At 43.7% G+C, this 19,903-nt stretch overlaps 1 protein-coding gene across 1 annotated transcript in view; it reads left to right on the forward strand.

The window, feature by feature from the left end:
- The window catches only part of ADTRP (androgen dependent TFPI regulating protein), a 61,181-nt gene that overhangs the window by 36,896 nt on the left and 4,382 nt on the right, over positions 1 to 19,903 (forward strand). The window contains exons 4-5 of the mRNA XM_055322889.1: positions 3,880 to 3,995; positions 16,337 to 16,488. Of these exons, the coding sequence (XP_055178864.1) occupies positions 3,880 to 3,995; positions 16,337 to 16,488 (268 nt within the window). The remainder of the gene's footprint in view (positions 1 to 3,879; positions 3,996 to 16,336; positions 16,489 to 19,903) is intronic.

A 19,903-nucleotide genomic window follows, 5' to 3' on the forward strand; every position in this document is an offset into this window, starting at 1 on the left:
TTTTAATTGATGTTTTGGCCATGTGTTTGCCCCTGAAGAGATTTTGTAAAGGCTTTTCATTTTTTAATACATAAATAGGATTATATTCCAGGTATAGTAAGTAAAAAATACCCTTAAAGTCCCCAGAAATGAGATCTTGCTGTTGTAATAAAACTTTATTTTGCAATATCTATCCATTAGCCCCACAAACAAACCAAAGACATTGTCTTAGAGACTTGGGGAAAAGGACCTCAGTTTGGAAAGCGTCAATGTAAGGAACTGATTCTTGTAAGCATGGCCTGAACAGAGAGGTGGAGACAAAGTTAGAGACGAACACCAAGTGGGTGATTATTGTGCTAAGCTCATTTTGAGAAACAGCAGCTGAAGGAGAAAGTCCTTGACCAGTCTGAGGAGGTCGAAGCTGGCTTTTTTATCTCGTCTTCTCAAATCAACACAAGGGGTAGTCTGACAAGGAAATGAAATCAAGGAAAGAGGCAGAGATCATATTTTTAAATGTGATTATCTGATTTTTAAAATATGGAGCCTCCCTGAATTTCATTCATTGGAGAAGATTAAATGCTCTTGGTCCCTCCGGGGATCTTAGAGATAAGAGTGTGACCATCCTGGCTTACGGATTTAGTCTGGGGAGCCTGCCTGACTGGTGATGGAAAACTGTTGGCTCCACGGGTTATCTCAGGGATTAAGGCTGGTCTCTTTCACAAGAGTCAGGCAAATGCATCCCGTGATACATTTAGCCTCCAACCAGGGAAGCTGTTTATAACAGCTACGTACCTACAGGCATGAGGTGAGTAAAAATAAGCGCTCATTATGTTTCACATCGTGACTCATGTAACCTTGTAGGAATGCTCTGCGGGCTGGTAAATTCCAGTACTTATGCACAAGGCTATTTTACATCCAGGGTATCTAAAGCACATTACTATACTAATATTTAAATCACTACTTCATACTTAGAGTTCCATCTCCAAGATATCCAGATGGGAAGTAGGCATTTATACCAAGGACAGGAGGAAGAAGCATAATTTAGTAGAAAAGGATGGGAAAAGAGCAACCCTGTCCTTTTAACCAATGAATCTGGAATGAGACACTTAAAGAAATTTCTACCAAAATGATGGCTAATTGACAAGGAAAGATAATTTGATTCCATCGTTTCCATTCACACATACTATTGTTTCAGCCCATGATGTTTTGTTTACTCTGGAAGGAAATATTTTACCCCCTCTGAGATAATTAATTTTTGTCAGCTTCACTGTTTATAAGGGAAACTGAGAAACTGTTAATTGAAATACAGAATGAGTCACTGTTTTCAGTAATTTTTGGCAGCATTCTAATTTGTGTCAATCCCAGCCTAATTATTAGATTTTTTGGAAGCAGAAAGCATATTTGATATTTCTCTTACTGATCTTTTTCTTCCCCCCCATTTTTTTTTAATATGTGCTGCCTGACAAAGGTTATACAGTTGATATGAACATGAGGTAAAATACCAGTACATTTGAAATACCGGGAGGTTCATTTTGTCACGCTTGGCTCATCACGCTAGCCCAGTGTTTAGAAAGCTCTCAGACTGTGGTCTTCCTCCTACCCCCAGCCCAGATGAAAAAAATGCAGTTCTTTTGAAGACCTTTTAGCTAGTACTAAGCCACAGTATATGGCCCGTCACTAATGACATCACTGAAGTAAACTTCCCAGAACCCATCAGGGAGAAGTCGTTTGGAAATCCAATTGAATGTCACTTGTAAAGGGCAGGCTTCTAGAAGAGGTGACCAGTCATGCATTCCTGAGTTATTTGTTGTAAAAGCATTAATCACTATGAACTTATTTGCTCCTAATGTGAACACCCTACATTATTCCACAGGAACTCTCTTTCCAATGATCATTAATGTAGAGATCTGAAGCTGCTGACTATGGGCGAGGTTAATAAAATCTGTTAGATCAATGGCCAGTGTAATGGGACTGTTAATGCTTCCTAACAGAAGTGGGATCTTCCTGGTAGCATCAGAATGAAGGCAGGCAAAGAGGCAGCTGGCTGTGCTGGCCAAACAGCCCCACCTCTCACCACCTGAAGTGGCCTCTGGATGAAGAGCACATTGATGTCAGCTGCAGCGTGTGGCCAGGCCTCTGAAGGGGCAGCTGTGGGCTGGGGAGGGAGCTACAGGGTGGCCACAGGGACTGCTCTGCTACCGTGCTCCAGCTGCCTGCCTGCCTGCGTCCTAGCCCCTGGTGGTGCTATGGACATCCTAGGACTTCGCTTCACCCCTCTCTATCTACACTGGGCCACCAAGGAGATGAAGGAGGACAATCAGTGATAATGGTGACAATCATGGCTAATGTTCACTTGAAGTTCTCAGGGGCCAAGGACTAAGCCCTTTACATATTCTAATCTCAACCCTCAAGGCCCTACTCTCCATGACATGAGGACGATTCTCCATTTTATAATGGAGGAAGCTGAAGTTCAAACAGATTCAGTAACTAGTACAAGGTCAGATTTGAAAGCGTGTGCCCTTAAGCACTATGCTCCTTTATTAGTGGGAGAGCCACAGAAACTGTAGCCTAATTTCAGACCAAAGAAAGGTACAGGGTGTAACCGTTGGCCTACACACCTTGCCACTTGTACATGCATCCTGTCAGTATGTTCAGGACCAATCTTGGAAAAGTCTGTGAAAACTGTGGTTTGTCTGTAATGCTGTTCACTAAGCTTTGCTACTAAAATGTGGGTACCTGGGACCTGTAACAAGGGCAATTGCTTTGTGCTACCCACCTGCAGCCTTGTTGGGGCCCCAGGAGGCCTTCTCTGCCCAGCAGAGTCCTATTATTAAAATTTGTTCCTTCTCATTGCACCCCTGTCTCATAAAAACTTGTCACATTTCTCTGAGGGTCTTGATCTCCTGACTTCACCCTAGCTAGTTTAGGTAGAGTAAGTAGAAGCTGTGGTCTCCTGGGGATGCCTCTGAGCACAATGCGAATAGGACTGACAGCAGAGGCCACCCAGAGCCAGCACCCAGGGCCCCAGCAACATAGCCGGGCATGGGTGCACAGTGTCATGGACTCTGGGACATTCTGAACTCCCAGCGACTATTGTAACTGAGGTGCTGACATGGCTGCCTTGGGACTCAGAAATGGAAACTGGATGGAGTTCACAGGTGGAGGCTAAAGATGCAAGAGGCTGCCAAGAGCAGAGGAAATTAGGGACTGGGATGAAAGAGGAATGGTAGCTATAAGTGTAAAAAATATAAAATCCCAACACTATTAGATGCTCCCAGTCAGCAGTGTTCTCTGCTCACCCCACCTCCAGATCTTACGAATACACATCATAAGTGCTAGACTACATGGCAGAGGATAGAAATGCAGTCGTACTGAGTAAAGAAATTAGCACGAGGAAAATGCAGGGACAGCATTGTGGAAGATTGTGTTGGCTGTGAAGAACGCGAATGATTAGAATACAGGGAGGGAAGACATTCCACAAAGAGCGTTGGGCATGAACAAAAGTGTGAGAGTGGGAACAAGTACGCTGAGTACAAAGGAGAATGAAGGAAACAGCCTAGTTCTAGTGGATGAGTGTGTGTAAGTGTGTACGTGTGGGTGTATAAGTGTGCATGCATGTGTATTGGAAGAGGAGAGCGGAGGGCGTGGGGAGTGGTGAGGGGTAGCCCATTGCAAAGGGCCTTGGTGGCCAAAGGAGTTTGGGCCAACACAGTAGGCAATAGGGAGCCACTGTAGGCCCTTGGACATCTAGAGAGCATAGTCTAAGCTAAGTTAAAGGAAGTTTCATCTGGTAGCTGCATAAGAAAGTAGATTAGAGAGGAAAGAGAAAATTAGGGACATAGAAGACAGCTGGGGCAGCCTAACATTATGATTTATCATTTATCATTTTCTCTCCTCCAGCACACATCCATATTGCCCTTCTCACTGGTGGAAGTCATGCTCAGGCCACATTGCTATCCCCGGAAGAAGAAAGGCCTCACTGTGTTGGCTGGCGCCAGCATTATGTACATCACCAGGTGAGAATTGCAGACAGATAATCTACCTAGGCTCTTCCTTCAGGACTATGAGGGATGCCCCTGAAGAAGCATACTGTCTTATAGGAATGCCTTTATCTTGCATTAGCAGAGATTTAACCATTACTAAATTTTTAGGTAGGAAAGATTCTTATTGTTTGATGTTGATGCTCATGGAAATATCACATGTACTAGAGTACACAGGCGTCCATGCTCAGGCAGGAAGTCACGTGCTCCTCTCTCCCCTTCATGAAGAAGTCATCATTGCAAAGCTACGCTTATTACTTTCCCCAAGAGAATACTGATCATTGGTTTCATTTGCAATTAAAATGTTTGGATGTTTATAGCAGCAATGTCCACAAGACCCAAACTGTGGAAAGAGCCCAGATGTCCATCAACAGATGAATAAAGATGTGATATATAAATATATATATATATACACACACATATACATATATGTATATGTATTTACATATATATATGTATACATAATGGAATATTACTCAGCCACCAAAAAGAATGAAATCTCGCCATTTGCAATGACGTGGTTGGATTTAGAGGGTATTATGCTAAACAAAATATGTCAATCAGAAAGACAATTATCATATGATCTCATGAAGATGTGGAATTTAAGAAATAAAACAGAGGATCATAGGGGAAGGGAGGGAAAAATAAAACAAGATGAAATCAGAGAGGGAGACCACCCATAAGAGACTCTTAATCAAAGGAAACAAACTGAGAGTTGCTGGGGGGAGTGGGGAGGATGGGTGATGGACATTGAGGTAGGCACATGAGCTTGGGTAATGAGCACGGGTATTATATAAGACTGCTAAATCACTGACCTCTACCTCTGAAACTAATAATACATTATATGTTAATTACTTGAATTTAAGTTTTAAAAAATAAAATGGGAAAAAAATTAAAAAAGAAAAAAAGTAAAATGTTTGGGTGGATGAATAATCTGAAGCACCCAAATATATTCCATCTAAAAAGGCATTTGTCAGGTTGATCAGGCTAGGTCTGGCCCATCCTGTCTGCTTGTATTGTTATGGGCTCATTTGCATCAACATTTGGCACAAGAGCTCCTATAGGGCATTTGGGCAATTGCCTGGGGGCTTGCAGAACAGCCTAGTTAGAGGCATGAGAGGTAATTCAAGTAGCTGGCCTAGATTTCATTATTCAGCCACCAATACTCAGAGTGCTGCTCAGTGGTCTGTAATCAAGGGAAAAGGTGTGGCCTTCCACCTGATGATTGGAAACCCCCTCTCAATTCTGGCGCCTTCTCATCCACTACCATGCCCTTGCTCTACTGATAAGGGCATGCCAAGCATTATACCTACAGATGGAAGCTAATCATGATATTCCTTCTCCAGTCTAGACTTACATAAACTGTTCACATCTGACAATCTGGGTAATCCCCCAACCCCTCCCTATGTGGGGGAAGTTTAATTTAGGATAGGACTCTGCTAGAAATGGGAGCCAGAAACAGAACACAATCCAAAGTACTGGGGCTCTCGCCATGCTTGTTTCATTGGCTTTCACCATCTTCTGTTTCAAAGCCTATAAGCTTTGTGCCCAGAACTCAGTTGATGGTTCTTCCCTTGTGTTTTCTCCTCCTGCAATGTATGCACGTCCCACCCTTCTGTGCCTCTCCTTTCCCGAGTGCCCAAATCTTTCTTGCTTCTCCTTTCTTGAGTAAAGAAAGTACTTGCTTCCTAAATCTACCCCAAGACTCCAGTGATCCATGCTGTTCTCCAGTCTTGGGCCTTTGCATTTTAACAAAGGATACTTTTAGAGAGTAGGCGATAGTTAGGAACCTTCTGGCAGTTGATGCCTGGAGCACAGTGTTGAGAAGGATTCTGAGACCCTACCAAAAAAGAGTTTTGTCATCCATCGGCAATTATCTGCCAATAGTGTAAGAATGGAGAGTGGTAGAATACATGCCATATATTTGCCATATTTGGCTTAACCCAAAGCAATAAATCCCTAAAGATAGAATATCTGGAACCTGGGGTTGGTAAGAGTGTGTATACATCAAGATATCTTGTTGTTGTTGTTATGCATGGAACAGATGCAGGGTAGCGTCATGCTGACTATGCATATGAATTTCCATGCTTTTGTTTTTTTGTGTGGACTTGCATCTGATTTGGTCTTCCTCTCTGAATGTAACTTTTGGAGTTAGTATATTAGGTAGCATTTTTTGGTCTGTTAACTTTTTCTGCCTAACTATTTGGCAGTTGGTCTTCTGATTGCCACATCTGACTTGTGCTCTTTTATCTTCAGAGACCAAGAGGGTAAAAGACCACCAAAAGCCACTGGTATTTTGGGGAGAAATCATGGTGGCCATAAAGATGAAAAGAAGCCATCAAGAGGGCTTAGCTTGTTGGTGCCTGGGCATGCGATCTGACAATGAGGGAAACGGGGGTTGGAGAAAGGAGGCGTAATGAGATGGGGGTCTGGTATGAGTGCATCCTGTGTCCATTCAGTTATTCATCAGCTCCAGGCACTGTGCAAAGCGACTGATTTATAGTGATGTGCAAGGCACCACGCTGCCTCTAGGGACTGTCTGAGAGAGAAGAGAGTGCCCAAACTAAGGGACGAGAGAGGGAGGGGGAAACACAGGGTACTATGAGTGCCCAGGAAGGATGTTGGGAGCTAGCTCCTAAAGGAAATTGATGTCTAAGTTGAGACCCAAAGAATGAGAAGGAATCAGTCAAAAGATATGTGAAAAAGACCACCAGACAGAAGGAACAACATCTGCATAGGGCTGGAGTTGCTGAGGGGAGGGCTGAACTGGAGGACAAGGAAAAGCCAGATCATCAATTCACATCAGTGAGTCTGGACTTTGAAACTGAGGGCTTCTCTGTGGGAAAGTTTTAGGAGGAGGAGTGAAATGATGTGGCTTATATAAGAAAGATGATTGGAAAGATGACTCTGGATGAAGTGCAGTAATTGCAGAACAAGACCTGGAGGCCTATTGTGGCATTTGTGCTAACTCGGGAGAATTGACATTAGCCAATGGTTGACAGTCTCAGTCAATCTGTAATTGGAATGAGAGAGGGTGAGTGGTGGTGGAGGTGACTTGGAGGTCATCCAGTGCTGGAGGCCCGAAGCCTCAGCAGAATAAACGACACACCCAAGGTCATATGGCTAGGGAAGATCAGAGCGGGACTTACACTCAGGGCTCCTATCTCCGAGTACAATTCACTTTCCATGATATCCACACGGCCGGGTATTTGTTCAGCTCCCCATTTGTGCAAAACACATCTGTGAAACGTGTGTGTGGGGGAGGTAGAGTGGAGGTGGGGTGCAGGGAGAAGCATGCAAAAATGCTTAACCTCATTTCTATGGTCAAACTTCTGTGATGTCATGGTTCCCAGTTCTGTGCTTGGATTGGATGTTAAAGTGATACAATGGAGCAAGGTAGAGAGAGGACAGAGACCAGTCACCAGCAAGCACGTGACTGGGTGGGCCCCAGCAGGGAGCCAAAGTGGTTTGGGATTTGGACTTTCTTGTCATTGATGAAGCACTAAATCAACATTTGGCCCATTGGGCTCCATTTTTACTAGAAGGACGCAACTAGATTGATGTGCTGCCCTACACACCGAAGCTCCCCTGCTTCTGCCCATCATTCCTGGCTGGGGGATCTCACACTCTGCTGCCTGCTGCCTCAACCCTACGCAAGGCTCTGGGGCCCATGAGCCCTCACAGCCACAGATGGCCAGCAATGAAGTTCCACCAACCATGCATATCCATGGAGATGTTTTAGGGAAGTGGCCATGGGCCAGCTGTTAGGCATGCCAGTTTGGATGGTCAAATAGGGAAACAGCCTCGCAGGAATGAGGTAAAGAATATGGGCCAAGGCCAGAGTGAGCGTGAGAAACAAACATGAGTCAGAGAAAAAGGCAATAATTCTGAGCTGGAGAAGCACTGCCCTGCCGAAACCACGTTACATCGACCCAAAAATAGCCAAGACCGTGGGGACTGCCTCGAATGTGGCACTTGATTTTTGTGATTTTTCAGATTGCAAAATTGGAGGGCTGGCCCATAAGTTGGAAAATAAAGCTTCGCAAAGTAGTAATAACTGTAAATCTTTCATTTCCTTTGGAAAGCATTACTCACCTATAAATGCAGTAGCTTGCTCCTTGCTCCCTTCTCTCTCACCCCTAAATACCTCACCTAGCTCTCTCTGAGGTCATGGTGAGAATCAGGAAAACAGAAATATTCCTACAGCTGGCTCTGATTCACTCTTTCATGGAACAAATATTTCCCCTAACGCAGGACTGTTCCTGCTGGGAAAAGCCAAATTATATAAGGCCAAGCCCCTGCCTATGAGGGGGCTTTGTACTTAATAAGGGGGGGGGGGATGAGCCACATGCTATAAAAACACAAGACGGGAAGGGATGACATTTAGCCAATACAAGAAGCTGCGGGAACACAGAGGAGGAAGTGGTTATGTCTGGCTGGGTGGTGTGGGAAGGCCTCAGGAAAGGTGCATGTTGGATCCTGAGCCTGGAGGACTGGTGGATTGCAGGGGCAAAAGGGAGAGAGAGTGAACAACAACATGGTCCCAAGGCCGAAGGAGCACAGATCATGGTAGAGCAATGGTCGGCACCTCCCTAGAGCCTGACCTGCTGGTGACAGAGGCTAAGGGGAAGTGGTCCTACCACTGCCCACCCCCAGAGGCTCAGGACAGCAGGCTAGAGGCTAGACACGGTGTAGACAATGTGAGGTTTGGTTGTCACTATTTGTTTCTACAGCATGGAGGGGAAGTGGGAGCTATTAGTAAGGTGGCTAGAGAATTCTGCTGTAAAAAGGCTGCCTTGACAGTGGTGTTTAAAACGCATCAGAACAGCAAAATGTGGGAAGCAAAATAGAATAAAATAACACACAAATAAAAATTAGTTGGAATATTCTTACCAGGGAGTTTAATCCCCATGTCCACAGTTATGTCATAGCTCTGGTGTCAGCCGGTGTCTGGATACTCAGAGCACCCTTTCCCTGGTTACGTGTGGCCAGAACCCTCTTCTCTAAGAGCGCTCTTCTCTAAGCATGTGAGTGCTCACACCTGCCACGTTGACACCTATGCAGACCGAGAGGTCACAAGACCTAAATACCTAGCCTCCTGTGCCCAGTGCCTCCGCCAGGCTCTGCTTTCAGGTCATCTTGGCACCCCCATTGCTGACCCACCCTGCTAGTGGCTGCTAATGCCCTGTGTCAGTAGAGCACTGCTACCAGCCACTGAAACAGTCCTAGCTCTTGCTCTCAGTAGACCAGAAGTCTGCAGGTGCCATAGGTGTCTCTGCTAGTGTGTAAGGTATTGCATACCGAGGACAAGCATCATGGAGACATGCAGCTATAACCCAGCAGTAAGGGAGATATTTGTAAAGTTGCTCCTGAAGCACAGTTCCCATGAGGCAAGAGCCATCGTTCCTTTCTTCTATACTATGCTCACTCAGGTGAGCTCCGACATCGAAGCTGCCTGGGCCCTCAGGTGTAGCAATCCACTAAATTTATACAGCCATTGACATACACACTCACCTGTGTACTATACATATAGATATCTTACCTCTAGGATACATTAAAAATTGCCAGAGAGATACACGAAGCTGAGTTCCCAGATCAGCCCCTACTTCCACTGGTGCATTATGGTGAGTTCCTGTCCAGAGCCCCTGTTACTCTTTCCTGGGGATAAATACAACCTTGGTCTGGGGCTGTCTGGATGCATCATAGTTGCACAACCTTGACTCTTGAGATCAGAATCCCAGCCCCATTTTCCACAGTACATCTTAACCCCCAGGTAAATTAATATGTGAAATAAATGTGAAGATCACACACACACACACACACACACACACACACACACACCCTTATTATCAGCACTTGGAATCCAGGGCCAGCCAGGATGCAGACAGGAAGCAGGTGAAAATGGGGGAGCCAGAGAGGACATGGCCATTTGCTGTCCTCATGATTTCTGAGCAAACCTCAGCTCTCTCTCAACCAGAATGCCTGTTGGAGAAATTAGCAGCAAGACCAACCTACAGAATGATACTGTGGGTGTCAGTACAGAGGGCAGCTCTGAGACACATTGTGGAGGGAACAGAACAGGTTTTGTGGAGTCATTGGCATGCCATGAGCAAAGGAGAAGGAAATATCAAGGAAGATTCTATGAATTTTTGGCTGTTGGACTGGGAAGATGGTGGGTGCACTAATAGAAGCAGAAGCATACTTTCAGGGCATAAGTAAAAGATTGCATTTAAAATCCCATATCTGGGTCCTATTCTGGTTTAATTGGTTTAGGATAAGTCCTAAAGTCCTTTTAAAGTCCCCAAGGCAATTCTAATCTTCAGCCAAGGTTGGGAACCACTAGCCTAGAGGAACTGTTTGGACATTCAGACCCGGCCCTCCCAAGAGAGGTGGGACAGTGGAGATCCAGAGAGGGAACCCTCCTGGTGGGATGAGATTACTGAAGAGATAGAGGCAGGGGAAGCTGGGAGAGACAGAAAGGGAGAAGGGGGGAGGAGAGGGGGGAAGAGAGAAAGAGGAAGAGAGAGAGGGGAGGAGGAAGAGACGGAAGGGGGAGGAGGGGAGAGAGATAGGGTGGGGAGAAGGGTGGAGCCAGGGAGACAAGGAGAGAGGGAGAGGTGGAAAGTGAATGAGGAGGTAATGCCCTCGCCCAAGGGGCTGAGGGGGCAAGGGGAGCAGCCAGGTAGCAAAGAATGATCAGATGGTAGCAAACCGAGAAGGTACAGGAGTCCTTTTTGTAGCTTAAGGCTGGCAGGTGTCTTCAACGTGCCATTGCTCACATGTGTGACTGGGAGCTATTTGCAGAGAAGAGTACAAAGCCTGAGAGGGCAGGTGAGCAGAGGGGTGACATGGGAGTGCCTTGCAAAGGCAACAATAGGCTCCCCCGTCCCTACCGTAAGGAATCGCCAGGTCCCAGCTGTTGTCAGGGACATTTTCCTTGTAGGAAATCTGCTAACTTGTTGCATTTCTTTACAAAATGTGAATCCAGGTTGTCCCTGTCTTCTGGCCATCTGATGGCCAGAAGATGCAACTGTGACCATCTGACATGCTTCTGTAGGAAGTCAGCCTGAAAATATGGGTCCTTTAATTCTGTTTTTCTGCTGGGCAAGGGAAAGAGAGCGTGAGTGTTAGCACTTTAAGAATTACATGCAGAAAGCCCATAAAACCCCTCGTTATCGACTCGTCCCTAACCCATAGACTTCCACTGCTATTGTACTGACGAGACAAGAAAATATGGATTTTATGATTACTGCTGGATGCTGCAGGATTTAGGATGAGAAAATTATAAAAGATTAATTTCTAGCTGCCAGTCTATACCTGCCCAGCCTAACTCACATAGATTCACATGGCAGATGGCTCTAGGACACATAATATTGCTCTCAGAACTGAGGAACAGAAGTATTGGTCTCTTCAAAGTAATAATGAAGTGAGCAATAGATTAACTAGAATTTGGAAGACCATGGATCCATCTGAATTTCAGAGGCTGCAGTGTTCTTGGTGGATCAGGCAACTGAGAGCTTTCTGCAGCAGCCACAGGGAACAGCAGCTAAATGGAACTATGGGTGCTAGTAGAACCACCACAAAGAGCCATTCATTTAAAGATCTAAAGAACTTGGGACGCCTGGGTGGCTCAGTGGCTGAGCATCCACCTTTGGCTCAGGACGTGATCCCCAGATCCTGGGATCCAGTTCCGCATCGGGCTCCCTGCATGGAGCCTGCTTCTCCTCCCTCTGCCTGTGTCTCTGCCTCTCTTTCTGTGTCTCTCATGAATAAATAAATAAATAAAATCTTTGAAAAAAGAAAAAATACCTAAAGAACTTGCCATCTTCCCAGCACTTGGGAAACAGATGTGCATAATAGATACGATCCCTGTCCCATTCCAGGCTACTGAGGAAGACAGTCAAATAAGCAACAAAGGAAAGTTCATGGTAAAGGAAGTAAGTGGCACAAGAACCTAACCGAGTGAGTGTTACAGGATCTTTGGGAAATCTTTTCTAGAGAAATGGACTTTTAAGTTGAGACTTGAATTGTAAGTATGGTTCAGCTAGGCACAGAGCAAGGAGAAGCGTGTCTCAGGGAGTGAAAAGGTCAGAGGTGTTCCAAGCAGAGACAACAACATGAGTGAAGACCCAGAGCTGCAGAGCTTGGTTCGTTTAAGAAACAGAAAAGGATCCAGTATGGATAGGCTGTAGACCTGAAGGCTGACAGGTGGGCAGGGAAGACCAGGTAGGCTGGGTAAAGGAGTTTGGGTATTCTCCTAAGGGGGTTGGTGTGGATTCCCTGGAGGCAGACGAGTGCCATGAGCAGATTACTGGAGTACTGGTAGCCTGTGGTATGGAAAGTGGATTGAAGGGTGCAAGAAAGCCCAGCAAGTAGACAATTATAGAAACTCTTCCAGATGAAGGGGCCTGGAATGGAATACAGTGGACATTTAGATGTGGTTTCATGGGATCTTACGTGGGTCTGGGAAGAGCTGATATTGACTAAGAAGACAGTGACAAATTCCATTTTGGCCTCCTTCTTTCCTTCCTTCCTTCCTTCCTTCCTTCCTTCCTTCCTTCCTTCCTTCCTTCCTTCTTTCCTACCTTCCTTCCTCCCTCCCTCCCTCCTTTCCCTCCTCCTCCTCCTCCTCCTCTCTCCCTCTGCCCTCCTCCTCTCAACAAAATTTCAGCAAGCCATAAAGAAGTGAGCCCACCTGAGTATAAGCATCTCCTCACCCAGGCCTCTCACTGACTGCCCTGCACGAAACAATTGCACTCTTGCCTGATAGCATATTTGTGTTTTCATTACTTTTCCGCTGACAGTTAACACACCTATAACTTTCTTTGCACTTTCTCTGTGAAGCTACAGACTTCGTTAACTTACCTCAGGAACTTTCCTTTGCGGAACCTTATGCTGAAGGAAACAAAAATGAAGTAAATAAAGAGAAACTTTCCAGGCCTCTAGGGGAATGTCCTTATTTGCAGACTATCTTATATAAATGTGCATGGAAACCAGGAAGCCCTAATTTCTAGTATACAAAGTAAACAAAGTGAACTAATTAAAACAATCTGTTTGGAGTGCATTCAGGTCTCCTTGTTGACCCCAAATTCCTCGCCCCAGCTCCCTGGGGATTTACTTTCTGTCCCATATACCTTTCCTGGCTTGTCATGAGAAGCAGCCATACAGGAAAGAAGTGCTGTGGATACCCTTCTCACGTACATGCCCATGTGATGCACATGTCACAGGATCCCAATGTTGGTTTAGTAATGATAATGTGGGGCAGGAAAATTCCCACCCAAAATGTGTTTCTTTGGCATGAGAACTATTTTAGGCTGATTATTTTTTTTTATAAATTAATTTTTATTGGTGTTCAATTTACCAACATACAGAATAACACCCAGTGCTCATCCCGTCAAGTGTCCCCCTCCGTGCCCGTCACCCATTCACCCCCACCCCCCGCCCTCCTCCCCTTCCACCACCCCTAGTTCATTTCCCAGAGTTAGAAGTCTTTATGTAGGCTGATTATTTTTAAGGAACAGAAGGCTCAGGAAAAAACTTTGACCTTCCCCCAACTGCCCGAAAGAATTTAGATAGAGGGTCTGCTCCAAGAAGGAAGTTATCACCATAGATAAGCACAGTGTAAAATGAACAAGGTGAGGCAAAGTCTGTTTAAAGTTATTTATTTATTTATTTATTTATTTATTTATTTATTTATTTATTTATTTATTTAGAGTGTGGTTGGGGGACGAACAGAGGAAGAGAGAGAGAGAGAGTAAGAATCTCAGGCAGACTCCACACCTAGCATGGAGCCCATGCACGGCTGGATCTCACTACTCTGAGATCATGACCTGAGCCGAAATCAAGAGGCAGATGCTTTACTGACTGAGCCACCCAGGTGCCCCAAATATCTGTACACACTAAATAGTAAATTCCCATTCCCTCTTTCCCATAAGCCCTGACAGCCACCATGCTACTTTCTGTCTCTGAATTTGGTGACTCTAGGTACTTCAGATGGGTGGAATCACACAGTATTTGTTCTTTTGTGACGGGCTAATTTCATTTAAAAGAATATCCTCAAGGTTCATTCATGTTGTGGTGTGGGTCAGAATTTCCTTCTTTTTTAAAGTCTAATAATATTCCATTGCATATCTATACCACATTTTATGTTCCTCTTCATCCTTAGATGGACACTTGGGTGCTTCCATGTATTAGCTATAGAGAATAATGCGCCTATCAACACTCTCTTAGAGTTCTTGCTTTCAATTCTTTTGAGAATATATATATATATAGGGAAGTAGAATTACTAGATAATATGGTAATTCTGTGAATTAAATTAAAAAAATTAATTTTTTTGAGTAACTGCCACACTGTTTTCTATAGCAATTAAGCTGTTTTACATACCTTCCAACAGTGCATAAGGGTTCCAATTCCCCCACAACCTCTCCAACACATAATATTTTCTAGATAGTAGCCATCCTAATGGGTTTGAAGTTATCTCTCATAGTTTTTTTTTAATTTATTTACTCATGAGAGACACAGAGAGAGAGAGGCAGAGACATAGGCAGAGGAAGAAGCAGGCTCCATGCAGGAAGCCTGACATGGGACTCCATCCCGGGTCTCCAGGATCACACCCTGGGCTGAAGGTGACATTAAACTGCTGAGCCACCTGGGCTGCCCTATCTCTCATAGTTTTGATTTGAATTTGCCTAATGGTTAGTGATGTTGTGTATCTTCACATGTTAGCCATTAGTATATCTTCTTTGGAAATAGGTCTATTAAATATTTTGCCCATTTTTAATTGGGTTGTTTAGTTTTTTATTGCTGTTGTTGAGTTGGGGATGTTCTTTGTATATTATGGATATTAATCCTCTATCAGGCATATGACTGAAAACATTTTTTTCCCATTCCTTAGGTTTCCTTTTCAACTGATTGATTGTGCTTTCTGATGTACAGAGATGGCCACTTAAATTTCATACCATAGGTGCCCCCCTTACCTCACCCTAGTCCTGAGCTTCATATTAGTCCTTGTCTCTTCCATAAGCATTTGACAAATCTGAAGTATTTAAAACAACCAAGAGTACACTTGGGTTTCTGAAAGTTTAATTAAGCTCAGAATTTTATTCTTCCATCTGAACTCTTTTGATAACCAGAGGTATCCAAATTTGAATGTTGTTTCTGAAGTATGACCTGGCATATCTTAATTGTTATAAGAGATAGGGAGCTTCAAAGGAAGGTTGCTAGGAGCCCCCTGTGCCGTGCCTAAGAAGAGAGAAGCTTTAGAACTCTTATTAAATGATCACAATGGACCAGGCACAGTGGACCAGGCATTTTACATGTGTTAACAACTCCCTTAATCCTGATGACAGCTTTATAATATGTATGCTGTTTGCACCCCCACTTTTCATATGATGATAAGGGACAGAGAAGCTGAATAAATTGCTGAAGGTAAGACAGCTAATAGGTGGTAGAACTAGGATTTGGATCATAGAAGGCTGCTTCCAGATTCTGTCCTCTTAACCAATTTTAAACTGTAGTTGATATATCATCTTACCCGTATTTAATTTTAAAAGTTATTTCAGATTTTGGCATCTTCCAATGCAGTTGGTTTCCAGCATACTGCATTTGCAGGCTCTGCTTAGACATCGTGGCTCCTCTCCTAGCATTTCTTTTCCTTCTCTTGGCTTCCAGAACTGACTTATATTCTATCCTCACATGAGCAGGATCTGAGCCTCCTGTAAATCCATCCTTTCCTCCTGAACACTCTATCCACAGCTCTATTCATGAACTGAAATCAGGGCTGACAGCCAAACCCCGCCTACCTCTAAAAGGCATATTGAGCAATAATGCTCCATCTCTGTCTCTCCTACCCCACAGACTCAGAGGGCTAATGAAAAGCTGCACCTGACTCTTAGGTACAGAAAAGCAAACCCCACTTGTCTGGCTAAGAGCCAGCAAATGATGCCCTCTTAGCAGGCTCAATGTCTCAGCAGGTCATACCTCTCAGGGAAAGGAAGAACTCATGTCCTCACATACTCTGGCTGATGATCTGTTTGATGTTCTCCCATAGTCTTTCACCAACATTGAATTTTAATAAGATTAGGTAAAATCACAAAGCCCTGCTTATGAAATAGGAGGTCTCTTTGAATCAAGTCTATTTATCCAGAAAAGAATCACTTTTGTAGGTTTGTGAAGCACCTCAGCTGTTGACAAATGATCCCCATGGCTTCTTTTTATCTACTTTGGGCTCCAGAACCCCATTGATCTTGAGGATAAAATGGCTCCACCACCAACCTGCCCCCGCCATCCTAATTATTGTGACTTGTCATTTTCTGCAGGGTCCTATGGATCTACTCTGACACGGGTACGTGGGTGTATCCTGTGTTTGCCAAACTCAGCCCGGTGGGTCTAACAGCCTTCTTCTCTCTCAGCTACATCTTTAGTGCTGGCATCTATCTACTTGGAGAGAAACTCAACCACTGGAAATGGGGTCAGTTTATTTCTCTTTTACCTCCAGACACATTCCTTCCTTACACTTTCTCCACTCCTCCTGGAAACAGGAGAAACCTATCCAAAAGCAGAAGGCAGTGATGCTTGATGCCTTTGTCCAAAGGACTCAGTCAGACAGGTCCTACCAAAGTAGCAAAGTGAAGGCCTGGGGAAAGTTTGAATTTTCTCAAAGGACCCCATCAAATTATGTCCCCACCTCCCCCAACCAATACCTCATTTAATTTCAAGGCTAAAAATAATCTTGTTTAGAGAGCTCAGGACCCGGAGAGCAAGGTGTCATCATCCCCAGCATGAAAAAAATGAACTCAGGGTCTTCTTCCCTTAAGTGAGGGACTGAGGGATACCAGCTGCTAGTGTCAAAGTTTCCTTTTTCGAAGGATAGGGATCCAGATGAACCTCTTCATTCTTCCAACCTCAGCTATGCCTTCCCAGATGGTCTCCTATCCTTCTCCCATTAGGTTGCTTCTAGCCCGTAGTAAAACATTCACCAGATAAATTCACATCCTATACTTGAGATGAGAATTGTCATTTAAACAGGGTCTTGGGCAAAGTGAATATGTCAGCAAGCTAAGCTTTCTAATTATAAGTAGCTGGAATCATGTTGCTTCTTAACTCAGCTGATTTTAAAATGGAAGATTTTATTCTCTTCATTGCTTCCGCCACAACCCCCACCCCCAGAATATTATTTTGTTGAAATGGTAGGTATTAAAAAGTCAGGTTGCAAAATAATCATGTTTTTTTTCCCTACCCAAAGGGAAGTGCAGGAAGTATACCCCGATTTTGTATATAAGGAAGCAAGAGTCACACACAGTCCCCCACATCACACGCCCACATGCCATTCTGTTCTATCAAAATAGAAATGGCACAAGTGGCATCTTCCGCCCAATCTATGAACTGGTGTGAAAACATAAGCCCATGTACGCAAAAACAAAAAAACCCAAAAAAACAAAAAACAAACGTGACATATTTCTGAGAGGAGAATGAGACCCTGGGGAAATAAGCATGCAATTTGGCTTTTTCACATGTTTTCTACCCTTGGAGAATGTAACGGGTTGGGGAAATCTCAAAGGCAATATCCTTGAAAGCAAACACTTAAAAAAAATTGAAATACTAAAATTTACTCCCCAAATCAGGATTCCAAATCACAGGAAATTATCCAAAGGGGGGAAAAATGTGTTGACATTTTAGATGTGTTGACATCTAATTCTAACTAGTTTGGCTCCTTGAAGCTCTTGGTAAGGATTTTTGATGCCTTCCCCGAGTCTATATTTAAAAAAAAAAAAGAAAGAAAGAAGAAAGTAATCCATTTGAAATTTGCAGAGAGAAACGTGATTACTCAGAGCTTACAGAACAATAACTTTTTAAAACAATTGTGTTGAATTCAATAATGATTAATTTCTAAGTTGTTACTCTACAGTGACTTTTAGACATCCGTTGAATTAAAAACTTTTTCAACCAAGTTTAGTATTATTTTTAACACAAAGATCTTTTAAGTAAGCTTCATTGGTTAAGAACTATATCCAATTTTTCACTACAATAGGTCCCAATGAGCAAATAAGTTAGCATCAGCATGTGGACTGTCATATATGCAAATGCTTATGTTAATGTGAGTGGCAGAGATACATGTAGGTGGCCATGCGTCCTTCTCCTCTCTCTAGATTTTTAACTCCTTAAAGAACAGATTGGGCCAGAAGTCCTATATGGCATCAGAATAGGATCATAAACGGGTTAAGTTCTAAATGGACCATAATTATAAAAGGTCTAGTAAGAATTAAAAGAGAAATTAGACCACTTAACATTCCAGTTGCAGTGAATACTGTAATTACCTAAAACTAAACAGAGCTATCTATGTGAGCACGTTTTCCCATGTCTTATTCTGCTTAAAACACTTTAAATCTTCCCCAGTTTACAGATGAACGTCCAAACTCTTGGAATGACACACAGGGTCTCTGTGAGCCAGACCCTGCTGTGGCTTTTCTCTCTTTTTTCTAAATGTGTGCCCCAGCAGCACCACCAGCTGCTTGTTTTCTTTACCCATTGATGTCGTCCCTGTCTTCCATGGCTTCAGTCTTTCACATCCCCCGCCCCCAGTCTTTGCCTGTCTCACACCCACTTAATCATATCAACTCACCTCTTTCAGCAAGCCTCCTATGGTCTGCATGGACATAGGTTTTTACACAAGACACTGAGTTCTGTAAGGGTTGGGAATGTGTCTTATTCATCATTCACTCTCGAGTATCCATTAGCTTATCCAATGGATCAATCAATGCAGACAGAGGGTATCTAAGAGCTCTCCTCTCTAAGCATTAAATGGGACTTTGTGCACAAGGCTTCTGGAGACAGTGGTCAAGGAGTGACTATAATGGTTGGAGATTAAAGTATCGGGCAGAGAGGTTAAGGAGCATAGATGGTGATGCTATGGTATATTGTTTGGAGAGCTGTTGAAAAAGAGATGTGTGTTAGGACAGGCGATGAAGAGCAACAATCACATAGCAGAGTAAAAATTGACAGAGAGGGAGCAGTTATTGAAAAATTAAGAGGTCAGATTAATTGAGGCTAGAATTAATTGGAATCTCTGCTTCTGAAATCCTGAGACACAGTGTGGTCTGGTTAGGAATTACCATCCAAGTACCAAGTGGTCAAGAAATATCATTCAAGGCCCATCTAATTTGTAAGTATCTCTCTAGCAGTAGTCCTTGACCTTTACTCCACATTATAAAATCACTGAGGGAGTTTTAAAAATACTAATTCTCATGTCCATCCCAGACCAATTCAATCCTTATATGTGGAGATGGGGACTTGGCATTGATATTTTTAAAAGCTGTCCCGTTATTTTAATCTGCAGTGATTGTCAAGAGCCACAATCTCGGAGTAGCACTTCCCAAACTTGTATGTGCTTCCAAATCTTGTTAAAATGAGGCTCTTGTTAAAATATAGATTCTTATCTACCTTATAGATCTAAGGTATAGTGTGGGATTCCACCCTTCTAATGTGTACACGCAAAGATTCTGATGCTGCTAGTCTGTGGCAGTGATGGCCACACTCGCTGAATGTCTACACACTTTCTACCTCCTCATGTGTCATGTCAGAGAGGAGTGAGAAAGGCAGTAATAAGCGATGACATCAATAAGCAAATGTGAACTCGGATACTGGGTGTCATACTTCAGGAATGCGTAGAAGCATGGATCTGGGCCCATGTATCAGTGAGACAAATGCTATCAGGCTCTCGGGAAGGTCCTGATGGTCTTCAAGAAGATGCTATGACACACAAAGCTCTTAAGAGTTTCCAGAGAGCCACCATGCATGACTTTTCACCATCTCACTCCCTTCCCTGTGCTAACTTTTATGTGTCATGGGACAGAGGGCTGAACAAGCACAGGGTCACTTACTGGGAC

Source organism: Nyctereutes procyonoides, unplaced genomic scaffold (genome assembly GCF_905146905.1).
Source record: "Nyctereutes procyonoides isolate TBG_1078 unplaced genomic scaffold, NYPRO_anot_genome, whole genome shotgun sequence".
Classification (NCBI taxonomy): Eukaryota; Metazoa; Chordata; class Mammalia; order Carnivora; family Canidae; genus Nyctereutes; species Nyctereutes procyonoides.